This window comes from Homalodisca vitripennis, chromosome 5 (genome assembly GCF_021130785.1).
Source record: "Homalodisca vitripennis isolate AUS2020 chromosome 5, UT_GWSS_2.1, whole genome shotgun sequence".
In the NCBI taxonomy this organism is placed as follows: Eukaryota; Metazoa; Arthropoda; class Insecta; order Hemiptera; family Cicadellidae; genus Homalodisca; species Homalodisca vitripennis.
In genome coordinates this window covers 35908393-35921387 of record NC_060211.1, presented here as the reverse complement: position 1 = coordinate 35921387, position 12995 = coordinate 35908393, and the positions used below count along the sequence as shown (strand labels likewise).

Genomic DNA, 12995 nt, shown 5'->3' with positions numbered 1-12995 from the left:
AAACTTCAGGATTTTTACCTGTGCATGTAAGATGCGCATTAATAAACGCAACCACTACCGCCAGCCAGATGGCCCGGACTCCAACCGAAAGAGCAAGAAAGACAGCATATCAAAAAATCAGCTGACCTGAAATTCTTGTTTTAGAAACGTTGCTAGCTCCCGTACTATTACTTGGTTTATTTTTATCATGAGCTTTAAAACATACAATAAGAAATTTATAAAACATGATTTATTATACGTTTATTAAAGCTGTTTTATGTTTATGAAAAACTTTACTTCATCTAATGTTAATACTTTAAGGTGCATTTCGTTGCTGAACGGAGCATTCAAGATCATCATCTTGGAGTACCTAGAGAGCTGCACTTTCATATTTTGTCTGAATGCAATGAGATTGGCATTGGTAAGTTTTTATTTAATGCATTTTATACTAAAAATTAAGAAAAATTCTTCTTTGGATGCAGTAAATACGTAATGTCATCATTAGATACTGTATCGCCTGAACGTAAAACGTTATACAAAACATACACAGACAGAATAAGGAACAGAATTTTGCATGTACCAATAAGTTAGATCTCTTTATGTGGCACTTAGTAATTTTATTAAGATAATATATTATTGTACAGAATTAATTGAAGAAACCAGTTTAGAATAAATATTACACAAATTGAACTTGTAGGGCAGTTTGTGGAAAAGTTATATTTAATAAATAAAAATCAATTATAAAGAATATCAGTAAAGTAATATTTTTTGTTCTATTTAATCCTTTGATTGCTACAATTAACCGATTTCTGCTAGACTGTGTAAAACTCCTACACAAGCACACATCATTGTTTCTTTCTGTATATGGAAATAGATTTAATTCTACTTTCTGATTCTTAATAATAAAAAATTCAAAATTGCTCCATAATTTAAAATAACCACTTATTTTTCTCAATTTAGACTTTTATATGAAAAATAACAAATATATACTATAGGTATAACTGTAACAACAATCCAGTACCATAGCTATGGCTTGGCTTTTTTTTGGCGGGGGGAGGAGGAGGAGGAGGTGAATCTGATTAAAGAGCACACAACTTTTTTGTAATAAATCTGAAAAATCTAAATGTGAATAAACTCGATAGGTATAATTAAAACATTTAACTGCTGCACAAGTTGGATTGTTGTTATCCAAATATATTTTTTTATTTGTAGGATTTAAAAAATTATTGAGAATATTAAAAAAAAGAGAGATTGGTAAAAAAAGTCAAGGATTTTCGTGATGCTATATTTTATTCGAATAATGTATGTGTCACATCAGTTCGGAGTGGTCATTAATGTGCCTAAGACAATTTTAATAAAAGTTATGCGACATAAATCAAGCTGTTAAAATTGGACTGGACTTTAAGAAGTAAATGTCAAAGATGTTCTGACTAATTTTGGGAACAGTCTTGTCAGTAGGTATGGACCGAAAGCAGTTATTTTGCTGAATTGGGATGTATCAATTATGTTGATGATACTGTTCTGAATTTACAATACTACTGAACAAAATTAATCGATAATATACTACTGTCACTGAAAAAGAAGCTAGAATGAGATGAAATCAAAAGCAGTTAACAGTGACGGTATATTGATTCAAATAATAAAATCCTTGAGTCCTTTGCATTCGTGGCCATCACTCATCTTATAAACCAGTTTCCAAAAAAATTGAGTCTTCCCAAAATCTTGGAAATTAAGCATAATAGGGCCATTTAAAAAAATTACTGCATCAGCTGCTCTTGAAAATTTAAGACCTATTTCCATCCTACCAGTTGTCCCATATTTTTGAAAAGATAGTTGTGCGAAAGGGGAAGGATTTTGTAAACACTGCTAGAATATTCCCATTATTACAGTCAGATTTCGAAAAAAAAATCACAGTACCTGCACTGCACTTACCAACCTGTTACGTGACATGCTGATGCTGGATGCAAAAGACAAGGGCAGGTGTACTTTTTAACGTCAATAACAAGAGATAGAATTAGTTACCTTAAAAAAAAATTCTAACTTTTTAAATTTATAAACAAAGCTGCTTAATGTACGTTCATAAACATTTTAATGAATTTACTCTTATAGTTGCTGGCAGGGAAACTAGAGCATCACAATTTATACAGATCCATATTCCAAATTTTATTAAAGAATCCAGCAGACACCAATTTTGTTACATGGGACCATAAATATTTAACAAAACTGTAAAATGCCTTGTAAATGAAATTACTTTAGACGAAAAACTAAAATTTATAATTAAAGCATTAAATTATTTTTGAAATTAGATCTTAGTTTCTTAATTCGATAGTATATAAGATGGAGCCAGTTGTTAGTTTTTTACTAAATGTTATCACTGCATGTTTCTAAAGAGTTAAAAAAATATATTTTGGTGTTATTGTAGTTGTTTGTTGTTATTTATATTGTTATTGTTTTATTTATTTATACATTTTAATATAGTTGTAATGTCTATATTTGATAGTATTGTTAATAAATATAAACTAACCAACTAAAATAAAATAATACTGCCTAGATTTAAGTATATTATTATAATTGTCAATTTAATTGTAGTTTAATGTAGTTAAAAATAACTTCATGTATTAGTTATCTGAGTCTTCTGCACGAAATGTTTATATTTTGCATGTATTCAACTTTTTCCTGAATAAAGATTTTTTAACTTGAACTTTCTTAGTATTACTAGATTAATTTAAAGCTGTTGACTTAATGCAGAATGAGATAATGTTTACAAGAAAGGAATACTGTGTGTGTTTGTAAGCCTTACTTGAATGATCGACTACACAGGTTACCAGGCTGGGAAGTGAAACACCTGGATGTTTGCTGAGGAAAAGATGTGTTTCACAAGTCAGTTGCCCAGAGCCAAATCTGTACAAATTGTTCATAGCTGGTTTTCCAGATGCAAATGTCTTATGTGTCTTTCCAGATGGAAACTGCCATTGATCAGTTGAATTCAGACATAGAGAGAGAGCTCTCGAATAGTCAATTATCAATGGACTGATTCTCAATGTTGGCAAGTACACTGTTCTATACACAGCACCCCAACCCTTAGTAGAGGCCCTTACAACAAAAGTGGCGTAAATGTTATGTTGTGTGGAGGGAGTTTGACAGTCTGTGAAAAGGTCAAAATTCTTGGACCTATGTTGAACAGCAAACTCACTTTCATGACCATTTCACGTACACTATCCAGTGTGTCTAAGGCTGGCTCAGGAGCCTTTACAAGTTCAAGAATCTACTTCTGGGCAAAATGCAGTCCTATCTGTTTTTTTTACTGCTATCCTGCATATGGCAATATCATCACAAGAGGTGACACTGAATGAATTCAAAAACTCCCGAACTGTGCCCCACAGTTCATTTTTAATCTTGGAAAATTCAATCATGTGTCTAGTTGCCGAGAGGTCTTTAATATGGTGCCTCTGGAAACCATATGCAGGATACTTACTAGCTGTATGATCTGCAAGGTTCTTTAGCTCAAAGAGCCCCAGTACCTGAGTGAGGGCCTGAAATACCAAGAGGAGATCATACAACGAAGCACCCGCCATGATCGAAAGCTTCACTTTCCCAAAGTGGCAAGGGAGGTGAAGAAGTTTCTTGTACTTTGGCCGAACAGCGTACATTTCTCTCCCTGTGTGTTTCAAAAGGACATATCTTCTTAAGTTTTGAAAAAAGATTAAGATGTTTTACCTCTAAAGTTTTTTATATTATAAACTAAGTTATTTCTTTATTATGTTGCATAGTTTAGTTAAACTCATTTCAGATGTAAGTTTGTTAAAGTATAATTTATTACTGTAATATTAAAAAATGTATTACTTAAACATGACATGAGTTGTATCTGAGGAAAGCTTGAATGAATAAAGGCATTTGTTTCTTTATTTATATTGGAAGGAATTTTACCCCCCTCCATTATTTACACCTCTGTAAAAATCCCAGTGCCATGTAAATACTCGATGGTAATTTGTAAAATATTTTGGAATATAATTTATAATCCTTATTTATTTAAGTAGCACAATTGAAATATTCTATTTTTAAGCTATCTTTGACAGGTAATTTATTCTTCCTTAAAGGATATTTTTGTAAAAACTTTTTTAATAACTTCAAACTGAAAATTAATTAGAAAAAGTAGAAAAATGTGGATACAGTTGTCAGAATCGAATTTCAGTTTGAAATTACAAATTGGTAATGGTAAATTCATTGCTCATGTTCACAACTGAATTGTTATATTAAGTGTGTTGTTACAGTCGCCCCTCTCCATCTCAGTGACAACAGTGACGTCTCTAGGGGAGGTGGTGCCTGTCATGTTGCAGTTGTGGCTCATCTGTTGGTTTGGCCAGCTTCTTACTAACGAGGTGAGATAATTGACAGAACACACAAGAATGAGACTATACAGAGTACAAGAGTAAGGGTACTTGAAAATTTTACGTGCATCTACCGCTGTGTGCCACACAACAATTTTGCAATCTCTTGAAATAACCAGTCAATTATGTGAATAGTATTAGCAAATAGTGACTGCAGCTGGGACCAGGTAGGTCCACAAACACACCTGTAATGAATGAAAGGCACACCTTATGAATTATATCTATATATATAAATGCGAATGTTTGTTTGTATGTTCCGTTATAACTCTGGAACCAATGCACGAAACATCGTGAAATTTTGTACAGTGATTCTACACGTTCCTGGAAGTAACATAGGCATACATACTAGAGTAAATTTGGTCCAATTTAAATAGTTTATTTAATTAATTTTTTAATTATAAATCGTTGTTGATGTTAGAGTGTTTTAAATTGGATCCGACAGACTGCGCTACGACACATAATACAAAGCGAACTGATACTTAACAGCTGTTAATACTTTTAGCTGAAGTTCATCAAAGAGGCAGAAACATTTGTTTACATTTAAAATTTAGAAAATTTTGATTGTAAAGTGCTTGATCAGTAGTGTAATGCAGGTTGCATAGAAGACGTCATTGCCTAATTTTAAATTCAGATTGCACCAATGATCAATAAACTATCTAATGCAATGAAAATACTATTAAACGCTATTATGAAAACAACCTCATTGTAAAAATCCGTGAATGTTTGCACATAAGGTAATTGAATTTGGTTACATGGAAGGTAAATGAAAAGAGCCGAAAGAAGACACTTTATGATCGAAATTGGGTTTCTTTGATACATTTTCTTGAAGGCACACTCCTAAATAATACTGGAAATATCTTAGACAGGAAAATTAATTTTAACAGACCGAATTTGATTCTTTATAACCTAATTAGTTTACCGAGATTCATCCATATACATTAATTGTTCTGAATAACTTATCAACACCTAGCAAAAACCACGAAAGATAGAGGCAGGAATATGGTACATACCTTCATATGCGCCCAAGAGGCTCACGATGGAACAACTATCAATTATCTCAGCAATGTTTAGAATGTGATAGAAAAAGAATAAGTGAATATAGTGTACTGTTTTCAACGGGAAATTGCGTGCGAAGCCGCGGGTAATTCATTTATATACAGTATAATGCAATAAGGAATTTAGATGATGCGTACTTATGACTTATTTTACGTAAATCTATGAAAATACATAATAATGCACAATTGTAGATAATATCAATCGTACGGTGACAAAGCCACAGCGAAGCGTGGCCAGGTCAGCTAGTACAATATAAAACGTAATTGTAGATTAAGCTATGTATTCGCTGAGAAAAATATTTTAACATTTGAACAGCTATACAAGTATTTGATGGTTATGTACATTCAGAACTTTGATTTTAAACAACAAAACAAATTTACTAGATCAGGTCAGATTGTGTCAATATCAATTCCATTTTTAGTCAAAGAAGTTAGTAGGCATCAATTTTATAACATGGGAGGCCGGTCAATTATTACAAGTTTATAATATTTTGTGGGAATGATACTATCTTTGAGAAAAAAACATAAAGTAAAAATTAAACTGTTAGAATTTGTTCATAAGTAATGTTTATACACACAAATTAACTTATTGTTATTTGTTTTTTATGTTCTATAGTGACGTTGTTGTTGCTGTTACATTGTTGCTAATTTATATTGTTATTGTTATGAATTGAGATTGCTATTTCTATTAAGTTTAATGTTATTGTTATATATTTTTGATATTTATTATTTTGTTATTTACTTTGTTTATGGTGTAGTTTGTATATTGATAAAAGAACACACTTAAATGATAAAGTATTTATGTTTATGATTATAAAAAGAAGCTATGAAATATTTAATGGCTAGAGACTGCTGTTAAAAGACAATTAGAACAAAAGAAAATTGATGTGGTCAAATGTATTCCTGCATGCGGTGCATTCAGGATGATTGATGTAAAACTATGTTCCGTATTACAATGAATAAAGGATTTTTAAACTTTAAATTGAACACACACAAGTGAAGGGGGTTAGGACTGGCTGAATTTTCATCCTGTCGTCCACCTAGTGCACATTCTTAGTCAAACTCATATATTAGTTATTTGCAATGTCATCCTGAAGATATTAGTGTATACAGATAGCAAACATCTTAACGAGAAAAATGAAACTAAACAACGTATAATACACTGAAATTCTTAGAAAGTATTGCTTACCCATGAGTATAAGATGTTACGGAATAATCCGGGATGGAAAATGGTAGATGCCAGGCTTGCCTCAACACACTGTGCTGCTGGGCAGGTTGACAGGTAGAAGTGGCCAAACTATCTCAAGTAAAAATTAAAATCAACAGTACGCCTCCCTGTAAGATAATTATTAAAAGGAAGGAGTAGCTATTTACAAAAGTTTTGGCTTAGTTTACACAATGTTACTAAACAATACAGAATTATAGTATTGACCGAAGTGTAGATTAAGAGTGGAGAAGAGGACAGGTTTTTTCCATACCAGGTTACAACATGTTGTTCCAGCCGAGGCCAGATAATCAGGCAGGTGGAGTTCTTATCTACGTGGACTCTGATATTCAATGTACCCACAGACTTATCTCACTGCAGACCACTCACTGAGCTTATCAGTCTTTCAGATAACTTACAACAATCTTACTTTTAATCTGACATTGTTTGGAATGTGTAGGCAATGTAAATTTACTTATACACTATTTAATTATGATTTCGAAAATATTTTAGCTCTAAAGAATGACCACACGATTATTGTAGGAGACATGAATATATGCTTACTTTTGAGCAAATACACAAGTTATGTTGTCTGATGTATGTACATGTAAGAATTGAGCAGTTTCCAATGAGACAGTTTAATAGAGTGACGAGATTTACACAATATATTGCACTTGAATTGGTAAACTTGAACAAGGAACGCAGCAGAATGCAACTTCGTTATTTGGGTCCAAAATTTTACAATGAAATAATTAGACATTTTGGTAATAGCATTATACTTGAAAAGAAACCTAAATTTAAAATGAAAATTATGACTTTTTTAATAAGTTAACAAAAATTTAATTATGTGGTGTTATTATGTATTATTGTTACTATTTATTTATTTACGTAAAATAATTTTTGTTTGTGTACTATTGTTGCTATAGAAATTATTTGTTAATATTTATAGTCTATGTCTTGTTGAAAACATTAATAGTGCTATTTGTTGTTATTGTTGAATTATTTGTTAAAGATAATAAATTGAGTTTGCTATTGCATTTTATTGTTCACTAATTTCTGAAGTGTTTTTGAAGAAAGTTTATATTGTTGTTATGTTCTGTCAGAGTTTATATTTGTTTTATGAGGTTTTTATAGTTTATTTATAGTTGTTATATATAATTTATTGAGTATATTTGTTGCTTAAATGTACATAAGTTTAGCCGAAAGTATTTTTGCTTCCAAACAAAAAGTAAGGTACATTGAGGAAAACCCGTACATGGTCTTGACTGAGTGATATGCATGAGAGCTGTTGTGTGCTCTGGTGGTAATATTCTTGTTTTCTATTTATTTGTCAATTATAACATTCTTTTGCATGATGAGTTCATTAGCTTTGTTACTTTTCTGTTTTGTTTATTGTTATTGTTATTTAGATGAACTATTCTATTTATTGTTATTGCTGTTTCTTAAGTGTTTATTTACATACTAGCTCTATATATTTATAAGTGATAGATGTGATGTAGGATGGTAAGAATGTATTTAGATGTATTGGTTGTTGTATTATGAATACCATTATGAAAGTAGGCTAAACATAAAATGGAAAATAGTGGGTAATTATAATGCCCACACACACGCCATTTTTAGTGTCTGGGTTATTTTTGCAAGTTACGACATTGTATATTTCTGAATAAAGGATTTCTGACTTCTGACAACGAAATTGCAAGTGTTCCAAACAGCAGTACAGAGCCTCAATATTAAATCATTCAAGCCCACTTTTGTCTAATTCACAATAACTATTATCTAATAAGAATTTTCCATAACAAGCAAATCTAGACACAACGCTGGATGCCATCACTGAAACTCTAGATAAATAATGTAGTATAGACACTGTCCCACACTAACAGCCGATGGCCGAACAGTCTAGGGCGTCGGACTTTGAGTCTGAGTTAGAGATAATCACAGAATCCTGTCGGAGACCGTTGCACTTTTTATTTTATCAGTAATATCAACCCTGTACTGTACCTTCTCTACTCCTTACTCTGATTGATACAATTTCACATAAGCCAGTACCCCACGAGGACAGGCAGAATAAGGTTAATCCTCATGGGGAAGTAAAAAAGGGATCTGTCTGTCCCATTCGTAGGTAACATGGTTTAGCAACTTGGGTGATGGCATTTAAAAGTTTGGTTTTAATGGTAAAAATTTACAGTGAAATTTTATGACTCTTTTGAGATTAGTTATTACTGTAACGTCACAGTTCTTTAGAAAATATATACACTATGTGTTATTTTTGGATAAACGGTAACTGAGCATACAGGAAAAGTAACATGTATTTATCTCAGATAACTGAAGTATGAGTGATGCCGAAGACTGGGGATGGAACAAACACATTTGTCTAATTCAAGGTTTAACTAAGTTTTCAATCCACAAAATGAAATAATGTTGTCAGATATAAATTGATTGAAATTCTTTTCAAATAAACTTACATAAAAAATGTATTGAAAAATAACGTAAAATGAAAATAACTGATCAGTATTTGTAAGTAACAATGTAGGTTTACAACTTGTACTAATTCACAAGATACTTTTTACAATACTCATAACATACCTGAAATCACTAGTTTAGGCTGTTATAATTCCGTTTCAATCAGAACGAGAGAGAAGAACAATTACATTTTCAAATATTAGTGTAACTCTTTCTGAAACACAATGGCTCAACACGACAACCAATCAAAGTACTGCAAAGTTCTCAATGAACTAAGAAAATACTCTTCTTCATTTCATTTTACTAACGATTGTTCTATTGTACGAGGCAGTTGAAATCTCAGCAAGTTATGTTATTTGATCTGCTTGATTCACTTTACATTATGTAAAATTATGATATGAATAATCTTCAATGTGACATGACATGTTAATACCACCTACCCAAATCAACAATTATTTGATACATAAGAGTCAGTGACAAAGATCTAGTATTAATTTTGGGGATTAGTGCCAATTATAGTATTTAAAAAAATTTACTTAATTTTGTTAAATATAATTTTGGATTGTTTTATTTTAATTCAGAATTAACATGAGTAAACAATTTCAATTAGTTTCCTTATGTGACAATTTAGGAACATCCATTACATTCATTTGGAAGATCATGATGGGAGAGTCGATGGCTGAATGGTCTAGAGCGTTGGGCTTAGAGATAGCACAGGTTCAAATCCTGTCTAAGACCATTGCACTTTTTATCAGTACCATCAACCTTGTACTGTATCGACTCTCCTCCTTATTCTGTTTGATAATCTCTTTCTCTTTGTGTATATATATGAAAGAAGGTACTCTTTACAAATTTTCTTACTCAGCAACTTATACTATTCCTCCTCCAATCCAATCTTGTAACTCTGTGTACATGAATGTTCTATTATTAGTTTATTCCATATAAATGTAGTGTGTTACCTACAGGGGGAGAGGATGAGGCAATCTTGCTACAACAGTCCCTGGATTGGTCAAGACCGTAGCTACAAGAAGACTCTCCATGTGGTGATGACACGGTGCAACAAACCTATCTGCCTCTCGGCTGGTGGTATCTACACTGTCGACATGAAGACATATAGCCAGGTAAAAATCTCTCTGAGATGAACATCGTGTGCAATTTAAAAAAACGATATTTGATAAACCAATTTTCAGAAGCTGAAAAAATTTGAATATGTGTGAATTTTTTTCTGTTACAAGTACAGATTAGAGAGCACTCTACATCCCTAAGTCCACTTACTTTTTCAGTGGTTTAGACTAGAAGAAATCGAATAAAAATTATTGTAAGGTTTATTTCCAAATTTAAATAGACCAGGTGCTTTGTATAAGCAAACTATCTACTTTTTAGTGAAATTGAAAGAGGAATTTCACCTAAGAGATAAATCAGTAATAAGCCGCACTAATTTTAATTGTATTTGAAATTGAAGGTTACTAAAAGAATGAAAATTACCAATGATGATATTTCTCAACATCTTTTTCTTCTTTAAACTCTTATAACTACTGTCGTACGCTTAATAATAGTTATGGCGGCATCAGCCAACAGGATACAGAGAATAAAAGTTACAATTTTCAGCCAGATAATAGGTCTTATCTCATCAAACATCGGTTGACACTAGTGAAACTAAGGATACAAGGACTAAGTCTCAATTTTCAGCCAAATAATCGGTCTTGTCTCATTACACATTGGTTGACACTAATAAAACTTTTATATAAGTGTCTACTGGTTAGTTTTTTTTAAAACATGTACCAAAAAATATTACATAGTTATATGATATATTTTTACTTCTTTACACCTCAACTTCACCACCCACCAAAACGAGCAGTTGATAATTAACTTCTTTCTTTGGAAAACTTCGTTTTCGATTTCACGAAAAATTAATTAATCTGCTTCTACAATGCAAACTGGTGACTATTATGAAAATTCTTGTGACTTATATAAATTCCATTCTGGTATCCTCTGACCTATGGTTACTAGACTTATCTGTGAAGGACTCACCTAGTCGATGTTGATTGAGTTTGAACCATGCCTCCTCCTTCATTTTAGAAATGTTTTGTAAAATGGAGGCAAATGGCAAATCCAAGAGAGGTACTGTGAAGTACTGAGGACATGGATTCAATTTGAATCATGCATCTTTCACTTTAGTAAATTTTTTGGATATCAGGAAGCAAATGGCAGTCAAAGAGAGGAATACTGTGGACATGTATTGAGGTTGAATCGTACATCCTTCACTGTAGTAATTTTTTTGAATATCAGGAAGCAAATGGCAGTCCAAGAGAGGTACTGTGGAATACTGAGGACATGCAATCAGTTTGAATCATGTATCTTTTTGAATCACTGTAGTAATTCTTTAAACGTCATGAAGCAAATGGCAGTCCAAGAGAGGTATACTGAGGACACGGATTCAGTTTGAATCATGCATCCTTCACTGTTGCCATTAAAGTGTATAGAAATTAGGTGGGATGTTTTATAAAAGAACTGTTTTCTGTAAGCCTTTTAATGGTTTTTTTTCCTTTTAAAATAGTTGCACTTGGACATTTCCAAAAAGCCATGCAGCCTTCTCACCTGAAGAAATATTGTTTGTCTTTTTTGTGTGTGTTGTCATCCCTGACAATCTACTCACGTAATAATTTTTCATCCAGACAGTTAAATTCCACTGAAAAAGCTGCAAACTGTTCCTTTAAAAATCACTGAGATTGTTTTGGAACCATTTGAAGATTTCATAATGTAGTTAACTAAACTTGGACGAATTCAAATGTTTTGACACAAAGTACAGTAACATAGTAATACAGTTGGAAAATGTCAACTCCAAAGTATACTAGTGATTAGAAACCTCTGTGCAAACAATGTAGCCATTTCTCTGATATTACATGGACTTTGAAACTGCCCTCCTAATTATATTATGAGTTTTTCAGGCGGCACACAAATAAGTTAAATGAACTCTAACTCTATTTCAAGTTTTGGGGTGTTTATTTTTCGCTATTAGTGAGCATTTTCTCTTCCACAAGACTCCATTTAGTATACCATCAAAGATTCAAGAAAGAAAAGTTTGTTTCACTTTCTTTTCTTCTTAAAGACTCATTGCCCCAAACAAGTGCAGTTATTACCGTAATTTATAATTAATCAACATCACCAATACTTTTTTCATAAACAACCACTCAAACTTCCATCAATCATTTGACTAAATCTTTACAAAAAAAGTTACAACTTTTCTAAGTAAAGATTCTAATTTCAGATTCTTCAAGCTGCTTACTCCTATCTCAACTTCTTGTTGTCAACCCACAACAGATCCATGTAGTCAGCTGCTGACGCCTGCTGAAGCTTTCACAATCTCTAGTCAATACAACAGATGTATTAGTTTATATCTATATGTCTAGTCTGATATTAGCAAATCTAAACCCACATTCACATCTCTTTATGTTAATTAACTAGTGCACAAATAAATACTAAAATAATCATTTGGTTTTACAATTCTAGAGCAATTACTGTGGCGGACAGTCACTGATACCATCCCTGCCTTTTTAAGATCGGTACACGACTGGTGTCGCATTGAAGGTGTTAAAAACATATTCTGTAGCTAGAGATGAACCATAGTATAACACATTCACTGTGGCAGACAGTCACTGATACTATCTCACCTGTCCTAAAGTCGGTACATGACTGGTGTCGCAGGGAAGGTGTTAACAACATATTCTGTAGCTAGAGATGAACCATAGTATAAACACATTCACTGTGGCAGACAGTCACTGATACTATCTCACCTGTCCTAAAGTCGGTACATGACTGGTGTCGCAGGGAAGGTGTTAAAAACATATTCTGTAGCTAGAGATGAACCATAGTATAACACATTCACTGTGGCAGACAGTCACTGATACT

General features: G+C 32.4%; 2 protein-coding genes across 2 annotated transcripts in view; one reads left to right on the top strand and one right to left on the bottom strand.

The window, feature by feature from the left end:
* Positions 1-6929, bottom strand: part of LOC124362001 (BTB/POZ domain-containing protein 6-A-like) — a 31147-nt gene extending 24218 nt beyond the window's left edge. The window contains exon 1 of the mRNA XM_046816134.1: positions 6612-6929. Coding sequence (XP_046672090.1) covers positions 6612-6615 — 4 coding nt within the window. The 5' untranslated portion in view covers positions 6616-6929. The remainder of the gene's footprint in view (positions 1-6611) is intronic.
* The window catches only part of LOC124362000 (odorant receptor 33a-like), a 30444-nt gene extending 17648 nt beyond the window's left edge, over positions 1-12796 (top strand). Inside the window, exons 2-5 of the mRNA XM_046816133.1 lie at positions 301-400; positions 4251-4358; positions 10052-10207; positions 12355-12796. Coding sequence (XP_046672089.1) covers positions 301-400; positions 4251-4358; positions 10052-10207; positions 12355-12417 — 427 coding nt within the window. The 3' untranslated portion in view covers positions 12418-12796. The remainder of the gene's footprint in view (positions 1-300; positions 401-4250; positions 4359-10051; positions 10208-12354) is intronic.
* The last annotated feature ends 199 nt before the right edge of the window (positions 12797-12995 follow it).